Source organism: Eleutherodactylus coqui, chromosome 4 (assembly GCF_035609145.1).
Source record: "Eleutherodactylus coqui strain aEleCoq1 chromosome 4, aEleCoq1.hap1, whole genome shotgun sequence".
NCBI lineage: Eukaryota > Metazoa > Chordata > Amphibia > Anura > Eleutherodactylidae > Eleutherodactylus > Eleutherodactylus coqui.
The window spans coordinates 256260181-256286874 of record NC_089840.1 but is presented as its reverse complement, the minus strand read 5'-3'; the positions used below and the strand labels follow the sequence as shown (position 1 = coordinate 256286874).

The window sequence follows — 26694 nt, the reverse complement described above, 5'->3', positions numbered from 1 at the left end:
GATTTGATTTATTAAGAGATTTCCTAGAACATATTAATCTTGCGGTGACTCTGCACAGTCATCTGAACGGTAATGTCTGTGTTGCAGGTTGCTTCGTACTAAAATGAGTTTCTTTTTTTTTTCTTTCTTTGCTTTGTCTAGGAGAGAATGTGGACTGTAATTTGGGATCGTCTAGGAAACAGACAGAAAAGGAACACTGCAGACATTATCAAATAATAGTCCCTCATCTTTTGAGTGGTGAAGAGTGGAAGCCGATAGGTGCCATCTTTCCAAAGGTTAGATTTCTTCTTATGCCCCTATGAGATGCTTTTAGCTACACAATGGCGAATGAAAAGAGAACATTGGAAACGGCGGAAAACGTTATATTTTTCCTAAGAATGTGAGGGACAGAAACAATCCCGACTATTTTCTATACCCAGCGTCCAACATATAATTCAGTGTGAGATGTTTCTTAAGTTGCTCTAGATGATGTCTGCGGTTACCTATTGTTACCTTGTATCCAAGTTCATTCCATTTACACTCATTACATCACAATGCAGCAGAGATACAGAGAAATACAGGAGCTAAGTTATTTTATCTCCCCAAATCAGACTGGTTATACTCACATTTCCAAAATACTCGCTGGGGTTACTTGTAGACTTTTGGCAGGGCATCAGTCAAGATCAGAAGATGTGGACCCACTCAATGCTTTGACTGAGAGCCAAATCCAGAGGCAATATCGGTGAACCCTCGGTCCTCACCCTTTAACCACACCAGTCAATGTGTAAACTTCGGTGAGGTGTTCTCAGGTTGTTACACTGGAAGTGGCCCCAGTAATGTAGTAGCTGACACTACTATAGATTATGTGGAAGAATGGTGGACCAAACCAGAGGCTTAACTTGAAGCTCCTGGGCCCCAATGCAAAATCTTTTACAGGGCCCAAACTATAATGCCTTATTCATAGTACTGGGCTTTTTATATGGAGAATAGAGGCCTTATGGGCCCCCTAAGATTCCTGGGCCCGGGTGCAACCACATCCCCTGCATCCTCTATAGTTACGCTCCTGGATCAAACCAAATAGATACATATAACTATGCTTACGTGGCACGGGGTAGGTCTATTAAAGACAAAAAGGACAAGGATATGACCAAAGGATGCAAAAGTGCTGCCCAACCAGATTATGCCTTGCCAGAGGCTAGTGTGTTATGGCATGGATTGGATAAGCAAAAAGGTGCTGGAATGGGGTGACCTTCCATTGGAAAAAGTAGAATCTTTTTCTTTTATTAGGTAAAATGAGCACATAAACATATTTTGAGGTATTTTCTGATCTGCCTCTAGAGGATGTCTCCTGTCATGATGTGGCAGTCCCTCTGCTAACTGACAGCGAAGCCCGGTGACTGTGCCCAACTACTGTGCACTCCGGCTATACTGATGAAGAGGCTCTTTACCTCGAAACATATTTATGTGCTGGTTTTACTTACTAAAATGAAGTTGGTCACCTATTTACAGACTTGCCACTACTTTGTCCCGTGGAAGGTTGTACTATTACACCAACTTTTTGCTTATCCACACCATTCTACTATAGATTGAGACATGGTACCTGGGCGTATAAATAGAGGCATAGTCATATCAATGGAGGATGCTGCAGGCAGTTTAACTTCAGAACGAGGAGCAAACTGGAGGTTGGGACTAATGTTAAGCGAACCAAAACTATCAAACCCTGTTTTGGTTGACCTATCCTCAAAGTTTGGTTCAGCCCGAACCCGAAGTTCTGACAGTTTGTCTTGCTGAACCCACCGAAAGTCTTCTTCCTCCTCTTCAGTCTTATCCTCCTCCGCTCCCATTCATCTTTTAGGAGTATTGGTAACATTTTTTAAAACTAATTTGCACCAAACCAAACTTTTTGCCCAAATTTGGCGATTTTTACATTTTTTTTTATCACTAGTCGAGATACACAGAAAGGGTTCAGCAGTTGTGCCTACACAATCACCTATGGGGGGTTGATAGCTGTTATTGGCCCATGGCAAGAGCAGGAACTGAAGAAAGGGTCCAGCTGTTTTAACCCTTTTGATATCACAATCAATAGTGGTTGCTGCATCACAAGGAAGAGAAAATTGTGAGGGCTAACAATTTTAAAAGGGTTGTCCCAAAAAAAGAAATTACCCGTTACCCCTATCTGATCAGTGGGACCCCAACTGATTACAAAAATAGGAGTCACAAAGATCACTGGATGTGCACCACCACTCCGTTAATTACAATGGGACTGCCAGAGACAGAAGAGGGCTTGAACTCATCTATTTCCAGCAATCCCATTGAAATGAATACAGCAGCAGTGCACATGCATGATCATGGCCCTATTATTCGAGGACCTCTGTGACCCCTGTTCTCATGATCGGTGGGGGTCTCAACAGTTGCACCCCCAACAATCAGACAGTTATCCCTTAGTCTGTGAATGGAGGTAACTTTATTTCATGAGACAATCCCTTTAAAGAACAGCTCAGGACATAACAAAGGTTACTGAGGACTGCCCTGAAATAATCCCTGTTAGGACATACCGGTTTTGTCTGTGCATTTTACATTGGTTTTCCAATGCAATATAATGACAAAAGGAATCTTAAAAGTCCCCTTATGGGTAAAAAAATGAAATAAAGTTTCATAAATGAATGCATTAAAAAGAAGCGCATAAAAATTACAAACAAGCAAAAGTCTTAGAAAAAAACTATTTTTATTAAGTTAAAGTCATAAAGCACAAAATGCATACATTATACGACCCCTTGATAGTTACAACCCATAAAAACAAGTTTAAAACATAATTTATGTCTTTCTACATATTCTGTTTAAAAAGATGAATATAAATTAGCTGCTAAATGTTATTATATAGCAAAAAATGATAGTGACAAAAAATACACTTAGAATGCAGTGAGAAAAATACAGAAATATATGCTCCCTCTACTCAGGATTAGAGATGAGCGAGCATTCCCGCTAAGGGCAATTACTCGAGCGAGCATTGCCCTTAGCGAGTACCTGCCCGCTCGGAAGAAAAGATTCGGGTGCTGGCGGGGAGCGACGGGGGAGAGCGGGGAGGAACGGAGGGGAGATCTCTCTCTCCCCCTCGCTCACCCCTGCTCACTCCTGCAACTCACCGCTCACCCGCGCCGGCACCCGAATCTTTTCTTCCGAGCGGGCAGGTACTCGCTAAGGACAATACTCGCTCGAGTAATTGCCCTTAGCGAGTATGCTCGCTCATCTATACTCAGGACTTAAAATTGATGTATACAGTAAAAGCCCATTTACACGCAACAATTATCGCTCACAATTTGGTCAAAAGTTAGCGATAATCGTTACGTGAAGCCATCGTGCACTATTCGTTCACTTGTCGTTTATCGCATGAAAATAGTCGTTTGTTTGTTCGCTTGTCTTTAGGTTTAAACGGTATTCGTTCAGTCATTCAGTCGTTCAGTCATTCAGTCTGCCTTTAGTGGAGGGGTGATTGCTTGCCCAGCTAAACACAATGACCCATGCCTCAGTAGACAATGGCTTTTTCTTTGCACTAATTAAAAACCTTCTGGCCAGAGATTCTTCGCATAAACACATGCCCACCTGAGCAAACAACATATGCAGTGTTTACATAGCTAACGATGGCGATGATTTCCAACTATTATCTTTAGATGTAAACGCTCAACATTTGAAAGCAAAAAAGTTGCTGAGTCGTTCATTCAGACGACAATCATTGCGTGTAAATGGGCCTTAAGTCAGTACATATGGGAGATGATTACCTGCTACTTATTTTTCTTCAGTTCTTGCTCGTTGATTGCTTTTCGGCTAAGGTCTATTAGAACAGAGCTGTGATCTGTATCTACAGTTTAGCTAATATAAATTAGTCTGGGGGACACCCCCCTGCCTAATCATTGGTTCTGACTGCAGAGGAATCATCCTGCACCAATTATGAGACAGGAGGTGTGTCTCAGACTACTTCAGATTAAACATTGTAACTAAACTATAGTCATAGATCACAGCACTGTCATAATAGATGTCAGGTGAAAAGCAGCCAATGAGCAAGAATTGAAGTGAAAGGGAACTTTGACTGCAAGACCAAAATTGATCACTGCAGTGAGAATCAGCTTGAACACATCAGCTGATCAGTGGGAGTCCCAGGCTGTGCGAAAACTAATGGCCTATCCCAAGAATTGGCCATCTATAGCTTACAACCCGACAACCCCTCTAATGACCTATTTAAACAAAAAGCCATCAACATTTATTGGGAAATCTATTCAATGGCACACAAAGCTGTTCTACTAATGCGCTGGTGACACAACTGTTGATGGATATTTCGGGGGAATGATGTCCCTTTAGCTTGTAAGCATTGCATAATCTTACACAGCTATTGCAATGCTTCTGAGTGGGGGCTGGCACAGTAAAGGACATCTGCAATACATTCATAAAGTTTATTTTAAAAAAAAAAAGCAAGACGTTAAATAGAGCAAGAAACCGAGACCTAGGGATTCCCATATGAACAGTGATGTGCGGCACTTTACTGTATGTTGCAATACCACCAACAATGGAAGCATCTGTAATGTATTTCTAAAGTCACCCACATGGCGCATATAGCTGGTACAATGACACAACACATCTGGTTTTCTTTTGAGACTGCTTAGTCACTTTTTTTTTTTTTTTTTAGAGAATTTTATTTCTAGCATTAAATGCCATGTAAATCATCCCAGAGGCAGGGTTAGTGTGTTGAACCAGGGGATAACACTTGGAGAGTAACAAGAATAATGTGCTGCAGACAGGATGCTAACCGCTTCAGGGCCAGAGGGTTTGGTCTATGGACTTAGCTATAGGGAGCATAGAGATTACAGAAACAGTTGAACCGACTCTTCTACATTCTTTCCATGACTTTTATAGAAAGTGAATATGAACAGTATTGGCCCTCAGATTAGATGGCATGCTGTGTGTAAATTTTTGACAAGCCTGTCATAAGAAAAAATAAAAAAAATATATATATATATATACACACAGCACCAGGACCAACCTCAGTGCATAGATACAATACCAGAACCAAGCTCATAACATAAATACAGCCCCAGATCCAAACTCAGATCAGAAATACAGAACTAGGCTCAGAACATTAATACTGCACCACAACCATCTCTCAACATAGATACAGAACCAAGTCTTTAACATAAATAAAGCACCAGAATCAAGCTCACTACATAAATAAAGCACTAGAACCAAGCTTATAACACAAATACAGAACTAAGCTCATAACATAGATACAGAACCAAAACCAACTCATATATACAACACCAGAACCAAACTTAGTACATAGATACAATACTAGAACTATGCTCATAGCATAAATACAGTAGCAGAACTAAACCTATGTGTTGCGAGGGGCACTGCTGGGCTGACATCAGATGGGAAGAGACAGAGACAGGAGGAGGATGACTCATGTAGCTCCATGAAGCACTGCCTATTTGAGGAAGATGATCATCTGGCCAGGCAGACCTAATGGGGGATCACCCCCAGTCTACATCCAACTGGTGGCCCCCCATTCAGCTGGTGGCAGACGCCTTATGCAACCATATTGGTCTCCCGTGCGAAGGTCAGCCATAAGTAGGAGTTGAATAAATAGCCTAGCCCTACTTTCAGTATATGTGCCAGGAAAGTTCCCAGCTCATATACCAACCATACCCATAGGGTTCAATCCACCAAAAAGTTGGCCTTTTGACATCTATTTAGGCCTTTTTATGACGGTAGACCTTTTTATAGAATGACATAATGGTGTTCGCTTTACTATGCAAAGGCATCTAGCAGAAAGAAATCCTATACAATGTGATATTTAGTTTTTTTTCCCGTTGGAGCCTATGGGTGAAGCAAGCCCCTGTATGACTCTACGGCGGCATATATTGCAGCCATCCGTTGGAGCTATACGTCAAGAAATCCTCTCGATACCTACAGTACCTCCAACTAGTATCTCAAACGTGATGTGAACAGAGCCTGATGAGCCTAACGAGCGCCAAGACAATATGTCTTTAGATTTTAGCTGAAAGGACGGTAACACAAGTCAGAAGAGCGAGATCAGTTGGTAGCGGCAGAATTAGATGATGAAGTATCTTTAACACCTGACAATTTTAACTACACAGCGAGGGCGGGAGGAAGGAAGAGATAAAACAAGACGAGATGTGACAGGGAGTTCATTAGGCGGAATCCAGCAGCCATTATTCTATTATATAGAGCAGGCTGTTCTGTAATTAAAACTTCCAAGTGTTTCTGAGAAAAAGGGAAAACACAATTATCTTCTTATATAACACATTTCATTACAAAGCAAAACCCACAAGACGTGCTCACTGCCTAATAGCAAAGCCATAACCGTGTCTAAAATCAAAAGTATCTATATTAGCGGCGGCGGCTGGTGCCCCACTGGAAACCAGACAAGTAGATGTTTGGGATTAGAACAAAGTATCTATTTTATTTCAGAAGCAGTGATTATTTACGGGCTGTGTGTGTACTGCAACGTAAAGAGACTGTCTCCTACCTTTAGGCCGCCTGTCCATGGGGAAAATCAGGCCCGCCGCGAATTCTTCATGTAGAATCCGTAGCGGGTCCCTCCTGCCCCGCGGACATGAGGGCTGAAAATCAAAATAAACTTACCCGCAGCGGACTGTGCAGGTCTTCTCTTCTTCGTGGCTGGACCTTCTTTCTTCGGCCCGGCGGATGTGCTCGGCACGCCGGCTGCGTGCCGCGCGCATGCGCCGGGCACATCCGCCAAGCCGAAGAAAGAAGATCCGGCCGCGAAGAAGGGTAGACACGTATGGCCGGGAGCAGGTGAGTTTAATTCAGGCGCGGGTCTCCTGCGGATCCGGACGGCTTCCATAGGCTTCAATAGAAGCCTGCGGGAGCCGTCCCCGCGGGAGACCCGCACCTAATGGAGCATGTCCGGATTTTTTCCTGCACGCGGATCCGCGTCTGCAGGGAAAAATGACATCCACAGGTATTTAACTACCTGCGGGTGTCCAATGCATCCCTATGGGGCGCGGATCCGCGTGTGGAAAAAATGCTGCAGATTTTAAATTAGAATTTGCAAGTGGACATGAGGCCTTAGGCCCCCTGTCCATGGGCGTTGCGATATCCTGCAGCAGATCTCAGCCGCGGGAACCGCCGCCCGGGAGCAGGAGCCGCAGATGGTTCTCCGCAGGTCAGCGTAATCTGATAGATAGGCTGACCGTGGAGAATCGGGACAATTCGCAGCATGCGAATTGCCGGCAGCGAGCGGAGAATCGCAATGATTCTTTGCTAGTGGACACGGGGCCGGCGCTTTCCATAACAACGCTATGGAAAGCTTCAGACGACGTGATTTGCCGGCAAATTACCGCCAGCGAAATCACTGCGCGTTTCCCACAATGGAAATCCACAGCTATAAGGTTCTATTGAGCCTAATAGCTTTCCTACTGCCAATGCTCACATGCGTAATTCTACCGCGGATTTCCACTGCGGGAAAAAAATTGCGGCATGTTCTATTTCACCTTGGATTTCCGCAGCCGGAGGTTTCCATTAATATGGTATTAATGGAGACTACGGAAATCCGTGATCACTCGCGTTTTTAAACGCGATACTCCGCAGCGGAAATCCGCAATGCTCGTGTGCATGAGCTCTTAAGGCCTCCCTCACACAGGTGTTCGCTGTGTTTTCGATCGCGGTGCTTTGCACGATTTACTTTCGTCTTTAGTACTCACCGTCCTTGATGAGGTGCGCTAAACGCAGCAAAATAAGAAAAGACTCCGCTCAAAAATCGCGGCGCTTTCTGCCTGTCTGAGAGGCTCCATTGAAAACAATGGGAGCGATATAGCGCGATTACCACGGTACTGGAAACACCAAGTAATCACAGAAAAAGTACCTTTGTGAGGGAAGCCTTAGACCTACAAGCTAAGCTTATGGGCTGAAAGTATGTGACCTGTGGAGTCCAGGGAAGTAAGTGTTAGAGTGACCTCATATGAACGCAAGCATAAAAATGCTCGCTCCTGCGCAACATATTTGCGCATTGAAGGACTGTTTTGTGCGTGTGTGTGCGCAAATACTGTGCATATTTGTGCGGGCACACCTCTTTCACATGGGCGGGGGAATCACCCTCACCCTGATTTAAATGGCTATTAAGTGTTGATAAGCATGAGCAGTGTTTAACCAAGTCGCAGCTATTCTTTGCGATTTTTTTTGCGGCTGGCTGTGGCATCCTGCAGTGAACTGACGCCGCAGCCTCGAAATCCCTTGGTCCAAAGAATTACTTTTAAATGCCTCACTAGAGGCGCCTGTCATTGTTTAACAGCACTAGCCGCTGCTAAACTCCTCCCCCTTTATTATTCGGCTGGCTCCCTTAGGAGTCTATGGAGCCTCCTGCGTTATGCTGTCAAAAGATAGGGCAAGACCTATCTTTTGACACGAAAGAAAGTCGGGTGTTGAAATAACGTGCCTTTGTTCTATCTACTGCATGTCCTGTCACGTGCTATGAGGGAGGATATAAATGTGAGTGCTTGAGAGCGGAAAGTTCCATCGAAGAGAGAGTCAAGCAAAGTGGCACATAACTGCACCTTCAGCCCTCATGTGTTGAAGATGGAAGGGCAGGAGAGATTTCCCGAGCACAAGGATTTGTATGATCAGTGAGTGAGCCTACCCCAGTGAAAGAGAGCGTGAGCCAGTACTAACTTTTCCTACTCAAGGCTCAGTGCAGAGGTACTCTGTCCTTTCTTCAATTGTTCACACCCAAGCGTCCTGAAGTCTGGGACCGCTAGGTGGAGGTACATGTCTACAATTGTTACACACACAGGCGTCCTGAAGTCTGGGATCGCTGGATGGAGGTACTTATCTTCAAGTCTGTTTGTATATCCATAATTTTACCTGCACTTGGAATACTGTATATTGCCTAGTATCGTTGGAGTTATTATCTAGTAAAGTTATTCCAGGCCCTGACCGTTCCCAGGGACCTGAGGTACTCTATTCCTGTCTGCAGCTCATTTATTCTCCACCGAGGTTCATGCCGGTGGATACCAGAATGGTGGCGTCACCCGTGACAACCGCAATCCCTGTTCTACAATCTATTGGGCATCCCTATCCTAGGGTTGTCTGGAAGAGGCCCAGCACTGCCCTGGCCTTGGCTGCATGGGTCCTTCCAGGAGGGAGCGTGGTAAGTGCCGCCGTTACAAGCTAGCATCTTGCCCTCCCAGCTCCTCAGCATATGCCATATGTCCGGGGTCACCCTACGGGACACTGCACACATGCTTGTAACATCCATGTTCACTGTGTTTTTTTTTACCCTCCAATAGATTTTCATGGGGGATTTTGGTCTGTAAATACGATCCAAAATAGAACATGCTGCGATTTTTTTTTTTTTATGCACAATATTGGTCTGTATAACAAACGCATGTCTAACTACACTAATTTACTTCACTCGGTCCTATAAGTATTCAGTCTGTAAAAAATACAGACAACACACAGGCAGAAAATGTGTCCATGTAGCTGGGCCCTTTTTCTTCTAATTTTTTAAATGAATACCAAGATGGAACCAAATGGAAACTATAGTTCCTTTTTTAACAGAGTCGGTAGACAGACTCATCAAAAAAAGAACTGTTTATATCAATCAGTTACCATATTGTTCTGTTGACATCCTTAGGGCTCAGTCACATGGGCGCCGATCCACCCGTGTTCCTGCATGATGAGACGGCCGCACCGCGTGCGGACTACTCTCTGCATGACCGGCTCCATTACCGGCCATGTGTTCTTTCTTCCGGCGGTGTGGAGAGTCATCCGCACCTGCAGTGCGGTCGTCTCATCGTGCAGGAACACGGGCGGATCGACGCCAGTGTGACTGAGCCCTTATTTAATGGATACGTGTTGTCACCTAGAGGACAATTTTGTCTTTCTTCCCTTCTGCGGAAACTTATTTAATCAGAAAATCAATTCATTATGATAACTCGATATATGGCTAATTTACTGAAGATTCCCATCTAGGAGAACATTGAACCTTCTTTGATGTTCAAAACCATAGCGCTTCATCGTGGTGTCCATCCATAGGTATAAGGGTAAAGGTAAAGTCCCCCGCTGCAAGCACCGAGTCATGACTTACCCCTAGGGTGACGTCACACTGTGACATTTTCTTGGCAGACTGTTTTTGCAGGGTGGTTTGCCATTGCCTTTCCCAGTCATCTTTTTGCCCCTCCAGCAAGCTGGGTACTCATTTTTACCGACCTCGGAAGGATGGAAGGCTGAGTCAACCTTGAGCCGGCTACATGAACCGGCTCAAGGTTGACTCGGCCTTCCATCCTTCTAAGGTCAGTATAAGAGGTTCCAGTTTGAGCCAAGAAAACCTTCTCTCATCATTACTCCACCTTCACCAGCTTGACAGAAAGGGGTCATTGGTCATTGATATATGCTGCTTGCACCAAATTCTGACCCCCCCATCAGCATGGTGCTGCAGAAATTCAGATTCATGTGATGAGGTGATGTTTTTCTACAGCACAGTGGTCCAGTTTTTCAACTCTTGCCCACTGGTGTCTTACCTTTCTGTTTCTTTTAGGACTCATTAACATCAGCATTTTTGTTTTCTGTGTTCTTAGGGTCGCTTTCACATAGCCATGTTGTGGATGCACTTTAGCTTCCATATTACACAAATAACTTCCAGTTCGGTTCAATAGAATGTCAATGGGTATGGATGTTTTAAAAGCTCTTTTACCAGCTGATCAAAAACATTACTTGTATTCTTGCCAAAAAAGTATGTGAAATGGTGGCTAGCACTGAGACAACGTTTTACTTTTACATCGAGAGCAAATATTTGGTAATAGGAAGGAAATTGTCTGGATGTGATTTAGCTGCAGATTGATGTTAGAGATCATGCTGTGACTTCCTGCTGAGAGAGAGGCAGAGAGAGCTACATTATTCACATACTGGGCTCTAACCTGTTCATATGGCTGTTGCCAAGACCACACACTGTTAAGTACTAAATTTAAATGAAAAAAGGAAAGTCTGCTAATATTTGGGGCTTATAGGGTTACCACAAATATTACATGTAGTAATATTTTTTTTTTAACAACTGGAACAGTTTTCTTTAAATATGAATGATAAAATGATAAAACATGCTGTAATGCAGCGGGTGTGCATCCAATATGTCACTGATTTGGCTTTAGACTACTCCTGAGGGCTGCTCTAAGAGGTCCCCTTGTTTTCACCCTTTTACCCCTGGTCTTCGTAATAGGGAACCCCCAGGTCTGTTCTCAAGGTGTAGACACAGTGCAGTGACAACTGACCTGAATGAGTCAAAGACACCAAAACGGGGTATCAAAAGGACAAGCAAGGATTTAGTCAGTATAACGAGCTGATGTCAGGACAGGCAAAGTTCATGTAATATGGATGATCAGGCAGTAGGTCATTACGGGTGGCAAACAGGCAAAATATATCCAAGAAAAAGGTTGAGATCAGGGTAGGCAGAGTTAGGGAAAGCTGGGTACACAGGCAGATGGTCAAAACCAAGATACTGGAACACCTTCACTTGGATCACTAGGAACCTTATTGCTCAGGCAGTGAAGGAGGTTGCCTTAAATAAGTCATAAAGCAACTGGGTATGGAAAAGCAGACTGGCCCTTTAAGAGGTGGGCTGAGAATGCGTGCACCCTACGGGCAGAGGAGACAACCAGGATAATAGTGCAGCGTCTGCCACACAGGAGACTAAAAGGATGCCAATAGCCATGACTGATGGGAGGGAGAAGTGAGGAGAGGTACCGCCAACTGCGGCTAGTGGCCATAACACATGAGTTTCTACGACTTCTCCATAGATCCTCGTTCTTCTTGTCTGGATTTATCTTGGCATCATTGAGAACCGTTATGTATAAATGTCTTGATAACCTTTCCTTGATCCATATTTTGTTGTAAGTAGTACTAGCCACAAAATGTTACTTATTTATCTCACCTTATTGCTGAGGACAAAGGCCGCTACCGATGCAATCAGTCACATGCAATGACTTTAGATTATTAGGTAAAATGCTCATTAAACCTGTCAAACTCCATTATGCCTTCAAGACATGGACAAGCAAAGACATGGCTGCCTCACCGCGAAGCCACCAACGTGATTGACATGGATATAATTCCCCTCTGTCCTCTGTTGACAAAGAAACTGCTGAAAAGTATTATATCTTGTGATATGAATGTAGCAGAGATTGACCCACAGGACTTATTTTCGCAGGCTGGATGCTTAGAGCCTTCAAACAGACACATAAAATAGTCAAGTGGAGCTGTGACTCTCTTGTCAGATATAATGACCCGAAGATGCTTGTCTAATAAGAATTCCCCAATAGGGGACAGAAGGACATAGCTGTTTGCCTGACATAATCGTGTCCTGTAAAGTATGAAAGAATGAGCTCTTGCCCATGATTTATTAAAGTCTAAGAGCTATTAAGCTTTACAAGAATTACAAAACTGATCTTTGAAGCAGAAATAGCTGGCACGCTACTCAAATCTGCTGATAACCTAAAATAAATTGGCTACGGCTTTGTATACAGCATAAGTTCAGCTACGGAGGAGCTCAAGAATCTTGGCTGAATAATGAAGGTTAAAGGGTTACAAGACTACGTCTTAAGGTATTGTCAAGATGACAATAGGGAGAGTTAGCAGTCAGTATGCGGCCGTTTGGGCTCTTTATGCACATGGATGAGAAGGACCACAGGGAACTAGACTTGGACGTCACCTATTAACTGGTTTAGAGCAGTACTGGCCAACTTGTCAAAGTCAGGATCAAGGAGAAATTCTAAGATCCCTTAAAAAAAACTTGACGAAAGTAGGTCCAACATAGGGGAGGAACAGCAGGAGATTCGTGAAGCTGCTCAACAAAGGAGGAACCAAGACACCAGCAGATGCTTAACATGTGCAGGCCTTTGCATCTTTTTTGGGCCATCCCATACCATAGCTTGTCCAATTAAAGTGTTAACCATCTGCCAGTGTTTTGGTTCCTTTGTTGAGCAGCGATAGAAATCCACTGCTTTTCCTGTTTTGTGTTGGATCTACTGTAAGAGGGCACTGAAGTCATGAAATGGTGTTAATGTTGTATCTATGGTTTCTACAAATAGATCCTTTATTGAAGTAGTGTCCTGTTTTCCATATGCAGCCATCGTATGGATGGAAGTGTCATCAAGAGCTGACAGAAGGCAGGTCAAGTGGGAAGGGGGGAATGGCTACAATAATAAAGAAAACAGAACACAACTCAATAGAGGTTTGTTAGGAACTACCATCTCATTTGTAAAGATTACCTTCAAGGTGGCTAACCTCTTTTGGAAGGCTTACTCTTTCCCTAAACCTCTTCATAAATATGTATGCTCAGCCTGGCAAAACATGCATGTTTATTTTACTAAGGGCATACCCTAGCCTTTTCCTTGTTCCTGTTAGCTCAGGTCCTGCCTCCATGTCCTGGTCCCACCCTGCTTCCAATCAGGATTTCCTATAAAAGCCTGGCGCTTCCCCCAGCTCGTTGCGAGATTATTGTGCTTTATTGCCTTGATCAAGTGTCATCTCCTAAACCTGCTCCTTTCCTGCATACTGTGATTACCCGTTACCATCTCCTGGCTTCCCTCCTGACTACGTTACCTGCCTCATCCATTGTACTGCAAACCGAGACTTCCCATTGCTGACTCCTGGCTTTCCATCTGACTACTCTCCAACCTGCGGCTGCTACCCCTGAGGCTCCACCTTAGTGCCTGAACTGCTACAGGACATAATTTGCAGTAACTCTTCAGTGAATCCGCACCAAAATCCAAATGTAAGACATGTAAATTTTGCGCCAATTTTTTGGGGAGTATAATTTTACGCCACACGTGAATCCAACTTTAGAGATATGTTTAAAGTCAAGTTTGTTGAGAATTTCCTATTAAACAAAAAAATGCGGAATTTCGATTGCAGCTCTGGGCTATTATACAGGATGTAGTATACAAAATTAGTTGGGATGTTCTGTTTACACATTTTACGTTTTGCGTGTTTGGTTATGTTTATATTCAATAACTTAATATACCTTACATTATACAGAGTATTCTACTGGTCATATTTTTCATCATAACCTGGTACAAAATTATTGGTACTTACAGTACTTCATACTCACATGAAGTATTAACTAATAGTCCGTGCTGTTAGGTTGAGGTGTTTGTACTCATTTATCACACTCTCCGGACAGTAAACCAGGGTTACGACAATCTGGCCAGATTTATTGAAAAGCCAACCCCCATGACGCCAATTACTTTTTGTGATGGAGATATCTAGTACAGTTTTGTTTTTCCTTGCCATCACTTTTTGATATTTGGAAGACATTGATAAATTACTGGAAACATTCTTAAAAGTTTTTCAGCATGAAATGGTCTATTTCTTTGCTTACTTGATTATAGTCATCGATAAATATTGGTGTTGAGTAGAGTAAAAGCCTTGAACAGCGAAAACCTTGAAGCCTTGCTTTGCAGGTGTTTCACTGACACACAAAGTTCTTATTAAAGTCAAACTCTGGGCGGAAACTGGGACTCTTGTTTTATGTGCTACAGTTGCAATTAGAGATGAGCGAACATACTCGCTAAGGGCAATTGCTCGAGCGAGCATTGCCCTTAGCGAATACCTGCCCGGTCGAGACAAAAGGTTCGGGTGCCGGCGCGAGGGAGCGGTGAGTAGTGTCAGTCAGCAGGGGGAGTGGGGGGGAGGGAGGGAGAGAGAGATTTCCCCTCTGTTCCTCCCCGCTCTCCCCCGCAGCTCCCTGCCCGCTACGGGCACCTGAACCTTTTGTCTTGAGCGGGCAGGTACTCGCTAAGGGCAATGCTCACTCGAGCAATTGCCCTTAGCGAGTATACTCGCTCATCACTAGTTGCAATCAAAATCTTTCAACCCCAGATGCAAGCACACCTTATGTAACTAATCAGAGGGCTTCATTAGTTGTATCAGGTGTGCTTGAGATAAAACACGCAAAATAACTGGACTGGCAATTGCTGACTCTCTCCCTCAATCAGGAGTTCACAGGTGGTATGGTATACTGTCGACTGGTAAGATATTGAATCAGATGGACTCCTCCTTTAAGTACATGCCTGCTTCTAGTTTCAGTACATTTGCAGTACCTGTGGGTACCACTAGTAAAGTGCTAAAATTTTTATTTAGGCAACTTATGCAAGTACTAAGGGAAGTCTTTGATTAAGTTAACCCTATGCTCATCTCTAAATGGATTGTAAGAACCCTTCCCTTTCACAATGCTGAGGGCTGCAGTAGGACAATCCAGTTGGTATTTTGGGAAGTTCTAATGGCCGCATGCAACCTTTTTTCCCCATAGGGAATCAAGCGAGTCGCAGTAATGCCATGAATTTACCATTACTCACAGGTGACTGCATATTGCTATGAAGTTCTAGCTTCATCACTGCTAATATGAAACCCTGATCCTAAAGTGACCTTTAAGTCCTACGGGCAAAATTTGTCCCAGGACCAGAAGAGGGTCTAATAATACATTCCATTCTCCCTTTGTAACATTCTCCCCCCAGATCCGCTAGATCCCAGCCACTCCATGGTATTCCAAGATGGCAGCCTCTCATCTCTCAATAAGATACTACCAATCATGGCTGGTCTTAGCTATGTGTGACCTGTATGGTTGTACACGGCAATGGCCACCAGCTTTAACCAAAGTGATGCAGGTCAAATGATCTTCTTTCTCTGTGTGTGCATCTTGTGGAGCTACATGAATCATCCTCCTCCTGGCTCTGGCTCCTCCCTTCTGATGTTCTGAGGCACTGCTGTCAGCCCATCAGCACTACTGCAACACAATTGCTTAGTATTTATTTATGTTATGAGCTGGGTTCCGGGGTGGCATTTATGTTATTAACAGAGTTCTGATATTGCACTGGTCTTCGATTCTGCCGTATTTATAATATGAGTTTGGTTCTGGTGCTGTGTATGTACTGAGCTTGGCTCTGTGGCTGTCTTTATATTATCAGCTTGGTTCTGGCATTGTATGTGAGGTTTGTTTGTGCTGTATTTATGTTAGGGGGTTGGTTCTGGTACAGTATTTATCCCCTGAGCTGTTCTGGGGTGGGTATGCTGCTATCGTGCTGCTTTCTGCACAAGCAGAATGCAGGCAGACTGTCAGTGCAATATGTCTTATTTTCTTTTATGATGGGGATGGGGGGTAAAAAGTTTTTTGCTACGGCCAGCACTGCTACCAGTGCTCAGTGTGCATTGGGTAGTCAAAGGGCTGATGTGGCCATACTCGAAGACTAAGAAGGGGGCGAGTGTAGTGTCCCAAAGTAGAGTAGGGATCCCACAGCAATTGCTTGGCTCTCTTTTGTGCATTGTCTATGTGTCTGCGTGTATCTTTTTAAGTTAGGTCAGTGATTGATGTTTGTGACTCCTAACTGTAATGTGTCTGTGCTCCTGTCACCCTAACCTGCTCGGTGTTGTGCGAATGGAGAGTGTGCCAGTTAGGGGGCGGGGACAAAAGGAAGAGAAGAAGGAGAAGCGAGATGTAGTCAGGGAAGGAGGATGCATAGGGGGATTTCGGCTCCAATGTTGCCCTAGGCAAAAGGTCAAACTCATCTCACCTGAAAAACAGGATGTGACTCCTGAAGGAGTCGGCGGAGAATGTTACCCACTCCCCCACTTAACTACAGAAGTGTAAGACAGGACCCACTCTGCATCTGCCAGTTGGAGTACAAGCCTTGTGTGTGAGTGCGTAGACTGACCGTTGGGTCCACTATGAGAGGGTCTAAGAAATAGAGAAAGACTATCCGTATTTCCTTTGCCATGAGGAGAGCTCTGCCTGTACAAGCCCCATTAGATAACTGAGATTGATGTCCACTTTGTTTCTGGGAAGAAGCGTTAGCTAACAGAAGTTTATTGGCGACTGAGGGAAAGATGGACCAAATCTGTTGTCATCTAAGATCGTTACAGCATGTACTAAGAAAACCAATGTTGTTCAAACAACACTTGGACTATTGACTCTTTATTTGGTTCTGATATTTCATTACCTTTTGTCAGGGTAAAATTCTAAGTACAGCACCAATCAGGCCCACCCCACTTGCCCCGCTGCCGGCGGTAAGAAGAGACACCACACGGAGGTCTGGTATAGTTTCTCACACGGGACATGGCTCTCCTTTATTACAGATTACATGAGATCTTATACCCTTTGTCTCATCACCAGCAAGGGGTGATGGGCTCATAACCATATATGGGAAGTCCGGATTTCCGGCCTGAGACAGTGAAAATTATGTACATAGTTGCACATCTTGATATCTTGCTATGGCGCCTCTGGAAAAACAGCCAAGTACGCGTCCTTGTGTCTGGTACTTCCTTTGCTGGGTTTTAAGATACATTTTGTCTTCGCCTGGCAAGGCCTCTGGCATATCTGATGTAAGGCGACAGATTAAGTTTTTTCTCATTTGGAATTGAATAGAACTTGCATATAGGTATAAAGCATAAAAAACATATGGCAATATATACATATACCTTCACACTTTAAGAGGCACTGGCGTCACGAGAACATTCAAATTATAATGGTTACTACCATTTCTATTTCTTTGCTACTGTGGACAGCTGGGCTGCATTTGGACATTCAGAGGAGGGGCACTAGAACTGCCGTTGACAACCATCTTAATTCCCCACTATCTCCTCACGAATGTCTGCGCCTGGCAACCACAGCAAGTAATGAGGGGCAAGAACATTGTAATGGGAAGGCAGAAGGTAATATTACTCCCTCCCATGGTCCAGTGACCATTTTTTTCAAGGAACTGGAGCGTCACTTTAAACGCAAAGTGTAGAGATGGTTAAAAACTATCTAGGTATTACATTTTAGGGAACCACATAACCACTGCAGAGAAGCGAGTGCAGAAGGAAGATGTTTAAGTACCCCAGACAGTAGCAATTTAGATAATTGGGTACAGCTGCAGGACTGCGCTAACGTTCAGAATGCTAGTTAAATTATCCGGCCTCAGTTGTTAACTTTAAATTGTGTTGTTTAAGTATTAATGGTGGTTAGAAGATGTTGTCTGATGTGATTCTTTCCTGGGGTGCAGAGGTTAATATTGTATACTTTTTATAAAGTCATTTATCATCTTTGGAACATTCTCAAATAAACACTGAGCTATATAAAGTGGTGGGGGGTAGGAGAAGACACTCGTTTCCATTGGCCCCTGTCCCGTTGTCTCCTATAGAGAGGGAGCAGACATTGAAAAGACCATCTGTGATTAAAATGAAATCCGTTATTAGTGAATGCAATAACAAATTAAATGAGCAAATTTCGTCTGCGCACAGTCTTACAAGGGGATGTTTACTGAGCATGAAGCTGATATGGACAGGATTTGGCAGACATAAGAAGATGTGTAAAATAAAGAGCGAGAGGTGAAGACACACTTGTAGATGTATGGGCATATCTGTTATTCTGCTCTCATTAAAGGCACTGGGTTATTATTTTTTATCCAAACATCCTCTGGCATTTGATAAAAGCCATAAACAAAACATAACATTAGATAAAGCTGAACAGTTAAGGGTTTTTCCATACATATGTCGTGGTTGGTGATATCATGAATGCAGATTCAGGATACAATGCAGACGAAGGAGTTACAAAAATATGCAATATTTATTAACAAAAGAATGAAAAGGTGGTAATAACAAATAGGTGATTCTACAGTAACTATTATAGATGAGCGAGTATACTCGCTAAAGGCAATTGCTCGAGCGAGCATTGCCTTTAGCGAGTATCTCCCCTGCTCGAGTCTGCAGGTTCGGGTGTCGGCAGCAGGCACGGCGCTGCGGGGGAGAGCGGAGAGGAACGGAGGGGAGATCTCTCTCTCCCTCTCTCCCCCCCCACGCTCCCTCCTACTGACAGCCGCTACTCACCGCTCCCCCGCACCGGCACCCGAACCTGCAGTCTCGAGCGGGGGAGATACTCGCTAAAGGCAATGCTCGCTCGAGTAATTGCCTTTAGCGAGTATACTCGCTCATCTCTAGTAACTATTTATTTGCCTATTGCTAGATATGGCTAACTAAATCCTTGGGTCAATAATACTCTATGCACAATATGGAATGTAGGGAATATAATAATGTATGGAAAAGATATCAACGATACAGTTCAAGAAGCAATCTTTTAGAACAGAAAGACAACCCATGTAATGTAATACACAGTTGGTATTTCTGCAGTTCTGTAATCCTGGAACACAACTTAGATAAAAACTAATACAATGTCTTTGAGACTTTAGGCTTGGCTCTGTTTAATATAACTTCCTTAGTCCAATCCAGAATATTCAAGTCCGGAATTTGGTAATAGCCATTCAAATAACAAGTGTCCAATAGCTACTAAAGTTCTCTTTTTGTTGATTGCAGTAGGCATGTGGACTATTTAATTCCTAGCGGTGTGCACATTCAGTGGCTCTACTGAGGCTGCCCTCACTTACGAACTGATGCCAACAAACGTCTCAATACATCTTTAGGTCTTGATCCATGTGTTCTGTAGTGCAGTCCTGCACGGTTTCTCTGCTAGAAAATGTCTCTTTGCTTTGAATCACCAGTGTTCTCCTAAGCAGCAGCTTGTTACGATCGTGTGGGCAAACAAGCACGGGGCCCACACGATTGCGACCAAGAGAGATGCACGCACACAGGTTTCAAGCAACTGACCCTGTTCTACAGGGAGGATGGCAGGGCCCTACCTAAGCTGGGACATTGCCCCAATAAGGGCAGCCCAGTGGTCTTCGGATCTGGGCCCTAGCTGATCGTAGGAGCCACGCACCAGAACAAGACGCATTCACATGCCACATGTCAGGGACTGAACAACAGGATACACAGAGCCAGAATACACAGCACATAGCAGCCACAATGCAAACACTAATAGCAGATAATAAGCTGAATATAAATGCAAGGTGTTAGTTCGTACATTGGCCAATGAACTTAAGCTGCAAGCCCCGGCAAGGCCCCTCGTATCTTGCAGTCCCTACACTAGCAAGACACATCTACTAAAGGGCCCTAGGGGCCAACCTAGCGCAGACATAGCAAACAAACTCAGCAGACCAAACTGACACAAAATAAACATACAAACGGACATGAACCAGCAAGACACAGATCACACAGCAAGCTGCAACAAAACACAGATAGCAGATCACACAGCAAGCTGCAACAAAACACAGATAGCAGGTTACACGGCAAACTTCAACAGACAAGGATTCATGACTGCTCACCCTAGGGGCCATACAGAGACTGACCAGGAGCTGGGTTTATATGTGACAGACCCAGGAGATTGGCTAGCAGGAAGTACCACACCCAGCCAGCTCAATCAATTAGGAAGCTTAGAACCACAGATCCCAGCAGCACACATAACATAGCTTCTCCTCTTTTTCAAGTCCCTGCTCTCTCTGCAGATTGTTGCTCCCTTTCAGCAGCTGCCTGCTGCTCTCTCACACTTTGCTTTCTCCTCTGGTGCAGCTAAAATTGTCCTTTTATACTGCACTTGAGGCACCAAGAAGGTCTGGTCATCTACTATGAGGGCTATGTAGGGTGGCAAACAAGGAATCGGTGTAACTTTTAGACAGGTTTCTTAAGCAGAAGGCAAGAAACTGATACAAATTTTGGTGCATGTCTATGCCTGCTTATAGCAGCCATAGATTTGATTTTGTCTTTTAGATAATTGCAAGACTAGAAGCTGATCTTATTTAGGGAGCTTTCACACGGAACTGAATTATTCTGCAGCATGCAGCAGAATTTGCCACTGGGGAATTCCGCACCAAAATGTCTAAATGTGGATTTTGATGCAGAATTGGAGGCAAAATAAGGCCTCTTTCACATTGGGTGACAGCTGTGTTCTGAGCGATATTTCAGCATTTTCTTGTGGTGATATCGTGAGTTTGTGTAGCTAAGAAGTCGCGTGACTTTGTAGCACTCTTTAGTTGGGATTTTCGGGGGGGGGGGGGGGTTGAATTATAAGTCCTACCCCGAAAATAAGCCTTATTTGCCTTTAAAAAAAAACAAAAACAATACATCACCTATCAGGCACAGTCAGCTTCGGCGCCCTTCTTCTCCATAGCTCCGGCACACTTACTTGTAGTTTTCAGCCAACGTTTCCTGGTCAGAGGTTCAAGAACCCCACCTCCAGGAAGTGCTCGCTCTGATTGGTTCTTGAGCACTATGGCTCAACTAATCATTGCAGCGCTCGATGAACCAATCACAGCCATCGCATTGAATGGCTACGTTAATGTAGAAAAGTCCTAAGTGCAGTAGCAAAGTTGTAGCAAGGCTTTTCTTCTCCTGGGGCAAAGACTCTGTGCATTGCCCTAGTCCTATCTCTAAAAACCCTGGTTTATTAATTTCCCCATATCATGGCACATGCCTTAATTTCTCTACCCCTACCACTATAGCAAAGAAAATAACTATTGCAAAACTGTATGCACAGCTCTAGCATAAATTAACATGCCAGCCAGCACTCTATGCTACTAACGTAGCATGCCACCTTCCTCTACCCTGTTTCTGTAGAGCAGGGGGTATTCTCATGCAGTGTGAAGGAGTAGCGACCTACACAACTAGCATTGGTAGGATGCTATGAGGGCATGTTCATGGATGCTAAATCTGCAACTCTGTGGTTGTGGTACAGTTGGTAAAAGGACAGTTAAAAGAGTAAGATGGGCCTGGCCTGAAGTCAACTTTAAAGTGCCATTCATGGATCTCTGCTGTGGATTAAGTGATGGAAATGACGCAAATGTAAAGGCCACGCACATCTTTGCACTTTTTCGTTTAGTCAATGTTTTTGGAAATGAAGACTTTTTGTAATTGCATTTCATTAAAAATTTCTGATCGATTTCTAATTTTGTATTTTTTTTAAAGGCACTGCAGACTGGAGGGCTGAAATCTGGGCTGTAAACTGACAGCTCGTCCTCTACCCTGCTTCTCTATTGTTGATTCACTGCCTTTCCACTGAGCTATTACAGAGGGCTGCATGACAGTGCCAGGGGATAGTGGAGGAGATGAGGAGGACAGAGACCAGAAAAAGCTATTATTACAGAGGACTGTTACTTATTGTGGGTGAATTTTCTGCTCTTATCAGCAGTGAGGGGAAACAAATCAGCAGCTACACATAGAGAGGATGGAGAGATAGCTGTGTAGTATTGAGTGGGTGTGGTTATGTTACACAGCCTCCAGGAGGGGGAGGGATAGCTGAGCTTGTGTACATTCAGGAGAGGGTCCAACTGATCAGACAATCAGAAACTTGAATGTAGTAGAACATGCAAACCAAGTATGATGCTTTCTAAATGCATGAGAAGGAAAACTCAATGCAAAAGACAGATTAGTGCATCACTTTTTTTCTGCACGAGACAATGTATTATGAAGCCACACTTCCACAGAAAAATCTTCTGTAGATCAAACAAAGAAAACCTCTGTACGCCTCCATATATAGGATTACAAGTACAGTAGAGCCCTCATTTATTTGTTGTATTATGGTTTTGTACAACATGGCGGTTGTAGGGTGTCATTATATGCTTTTGTGCATGAGCCCTATAGAGTACTGCAGTGTGGATACAACATTGAAGAGTGTCCTTTATTTTTCATCAGTCACAAGCAAACTTAGAATCGAACTCGGAGTGCGCATATGAAAACAGGTCGTCGCAATTTACTCACAAACAAGGTCGACCCCCCCCCTTTGCCTTTAATCCTCCAGTCTAATTGAAATGTACTCCACTTGACTTTCCCTTTATTAAATATTGTGCGATTATTCTAATTAGTGTCACGTTCATCAAATTATGTCATGCTCTTCTTGTTATTAAATGTACTTCACTTATCTTTCTCAAATTGGAAACGCTTTCGTTGGGATTCCCGGGGAACAGAATTTTTTTTTTTAGTTTTTTTATTGTCCTCCTTTAAATGGAATAAGATTTAAAAAATGAAGCGGTTGTGCCTGCGCTGCCTGTCAGCTCGGTAAGCAGCGCAAGAGGAAAGAGAATGAATATTTCCAGACATTGAACTTACACGGGGGTAGAACAAGCTCCTTGATTAGAAACTGTGCCTACTGGCAGTGCGGACTCACACGTTCGGAGGAACTTCACTGAAAATCTGCTGAGATGTCCCGCTTGCCCTCAGCGAGTGGAATCTGTCATCCCAGAAAGCCATTTTCCGGAACATTTTGCTTTGTCTGTTTTTGTAGTTTTTTTTATGTTAAATTGTATATTTGGACAAATCCGTGTAATGTGCGTATTGTTCCTATATTAACACATACAGTTTAGCATTAAAAAGTAATTGCGCCCTCTGGTTAAAGCGTATTCCAGGCATTTAACCCCTTGCAGTATTGATGAGCGATCCTCAGGATAAGTCATCAGCATTTGATCGGTGGAGGTCCGCCGCTTGGAACCCGTGGCGATCAGCTGATCTCAGCCCTGCACTCAATGCATTGGGACTGGACATCTCGCACGTTAATACTACTTGCCCTATCTTTCTCGTACGTAGTTTTTCTAGGCGCCAGAAAAGATAGGGCAGGACCTATCTTCCTGCTTTTTTTTACCCGTGCACAATAGTGCATAATAATAAAAAAAATCATAATTTTGACTAGTTTGTGTGATTTTACACTCCATAGCGGTGAGCATATTTGCGCATGCGCCAGTCTGTTTTAGCCCAGATGGTGTTGATTTTTGTACGGATTTGCTGCTGCTGAAAATGTGCAGCAAATCCGTCACACGTGAACGCTTTTTCAAATGACCTTGTTTGCACATGTTTTTGCGTGCGTCAAATATTTACGCAAAACACAGAGACTAAAAGCTATTGATTTCAATGGGTTCGTTTTCATGAGAAAAAAGGACCTGCTGTATGTTTATGCATATTCGTGCACCCGGGCCCCAAAGACGTCTATGGAAGGTGTAGAAATACGCAGTCAATACCCACGCAAATGCGCAATACGCTGTGCGAAACCGCGGGGAAAAGAACACACCTGGACCTCACTAGGTTAAATAGCCTTTTAAACCAAGGTTGGGGGTGTTTTGTGCATACATGCGCGAAAAATACAGTACTATGCGCCAATGCGTGCACACAGAGGACTCATTCATGTGCAAATGCGTCGTGCTGAGGCGAGCAGAGTTGCGCATACGGTAATCTGAAGCCAAGGGGGTTTTCCTACTAAGGACATTTCTGAACTATCCCCATGTGAATGGAGCATCAGTGCGCATGGGACTGAGGGACATAATGGAGGGCATCGGTCTCCTCATATAATTGGATATTCGGGCACAGTGCCAGCCTTAGGTTAGATGTATATACAACCTGTGTGGAATTATTTTGCCGCCACCCCCTATCATAAACGAATCACATATAGGCCACCTGCACACGGGTGGGTTAGATTCCGCATGCAGAATCCCGCAGCGGCCCTGGCAGCAGCGGCGTCTGCGCGTACCTGCTTTTCTTTTTTTCAGTCTGTACTGTGGATGGTCCCCACGGCTCTCTGTCGGCCATGGGCAGTACAGATTTTTTTTTAACTCCTGCTTTTCCCGCATCATCGTCTAGAGATGACGTGGAACCTGCGACCTTTCCGCCGTGTCAATCGTGGAAGGGCCGCGCATCGGACGGCTTCCATCAACTTCAGTGGAAGCCATCCGCACAAAAATGGAGCATGCTGCGATTTTTCATCCGCGAGTGGAAATTGCAATTGGTTCGTGTGTAGAGATGAGCGAGCACGCTCGGTAAGGTGAGTCTCGCTCAAATCGAGTAACTGCCTTCCCCTCCGAGCGTGCTCAGGAGGGCAGCGGGGGGCGGTGGGGGAGAGCGGAGGGGAGCAGGGGGGAGAGTGAGAGGAGGAGGAGAAGGCAGTTACTCGAAATAAGCGAGGCTCGCTCGAGTAACTCACCTTACCGAGCGTGCTCGCTCATCTCTATTCGTATGCATGAACAATCACTTTTCCATAGCATGTTATGGGCAGTAAGTGCTGCGGAATCCGTAGGTGGACATCTGCTTTGGATTCCGCAATGCAAATCTGCCCGTGTGCATGATGCCATACTGTGCTAATGGGCATACCCACACCAATGCGCAGTATATAAATACAACCCCAGAAATAAACTTATAAGATAAATTCAGCACAAACCAACCTCCATATATAGATTCAATACCATAACAAAGCTCATAACATAAATACAGCCCCAGAACCAAGTCCATAACATACATATAGCCCCAGAACTAAGTCCGTAACATACATACAACCCCAGAACCAAGCACATAACATAATTATAGCCCCAGAACCAAGCACATAACATAAACACAGCCCCAGAACTAAGTCCATAACGTGAATACAGCCCCAGAACCAAGCCCATAACATACATACAACCCCAGAACTAAGTCCATAACATACATACAACCCCAGAACCAAGCACATAACATTATTACAGCCCCAGAACCAAGCACATAACATAAATACAGCTCCAGAACCAAGTCAATAGCATAAATACAGCCCCAGAACCAAGTCCATAACATACATACAACCCCAGAACTAAGTCCATAACATACATACAACCCCAGAACCAAGCACATAACATAATTACAGCCCCACAACCAAGCACATAACATAAATACAGCCCCAGAACCAAGTCGATAGCATAAATACAGCCCCAGAACCAAGTCCATAACATACATACAACCCCAGAACTAAGTCCATAGCATATATACAACCCCAGAACCAGGCTAAAAACACGAATACAGCACTAGAACCAAGCTCATAATTTAAATACAGTAGCAGAACTAAGCAACTGTATTATAGAACCCCGATGGGCTGACAGCAGCATCTCAGAACATCAGCGAGCAGGAGACAGAGCCAGGAGGAGGATGATCATGTAGCTCAATAGGATACTGCCGCAAGAAGGAATAAGATCATCTGGCAGGGAGGATGTAAGGGGGTGATCAGCCTATATCCTCATGTGCCCCACCTACACAGTAAAGGCCAGCCATGCTTGAACATGACATTTCATAGTAGGAGTTCCACTCGCAGCCCTGTAGCATGCGGGTATGTTCTACTGTTTTTCACTGCTTTGCTCTATATATTAGTTTGCCTGCTGATACAATAGTTTAGAACGGCTTTCTAATAAGTTTCAGGCCTTGGTCTCAGATTCATAGGATGCAGAAGGATTCTTAGAATTTCTTTCTGCTGGACTTTCCCCAACAAGTGGCAATAAGCTAATAGGAAGCAGACGTCAGTGTATACGGCCAATAATGACAAAGAATGATAATAGGAATTTCCTATTGGTTTATTAAGTCTTGCCAGAAAATAACACTTCCACCTTCAAGTTTGCAGAAGCGGCTGAAGGACGGCTAACAGATGAGGAGAACGTGCAATGACTGCAGGCAGGCTAGGAGGCCGCACAATGCCCCGGAGATGATGGAAACCGAGAGCGATGAAGGTCTATACGCACAGCGCCGGCAAATGCCGATTATTGACAGGATGTTTGCTACGGTTTTCTTAGCAAAAATGGGGGCAAAAAACATTTATTCTCACCATCTGAATAATGTTCAACCTGAACGCTTTGGATTTATTCACCCGGGTGTATTTTTTCACGTGGGTATATACATTTTTGCGTGCGACTCAGCGCAACGTATTTGCGCTATGAAAGAGTGTGCTTTGCACACATATCGATGTATTTCACTGCACTTTTTGGGCTCGCAGGCCATATTTTTTTGTGCAAGAGACACAACCACATCCCTTCGCATATTTTGTGTGCATTTGCGCACCCT

At 44.0% G+C, this 26694-nt stretch overlaps 1 protein-coding gene across 1 annotated transcript in view; it reads left to right on the top strand.

The window, feature by feature from the left end:
* Positions 1-26694, top strand: part of ADAM12 (ADAM metallopeptidase domain 12) — a 465263-nt gene that overhangs the window by 60486 nt on the left and 378083 nt on the right. Inside the window, exon 2 of the mRNA XM_066601144.1 lies at positions 142-275. Within this exon, the coding sequence (XP_066457241.1) occupies positions 142-275 (134 nt within the window). The remainder of the gene's footprint in view (positions 1-141; positions 276-26694) is intronic.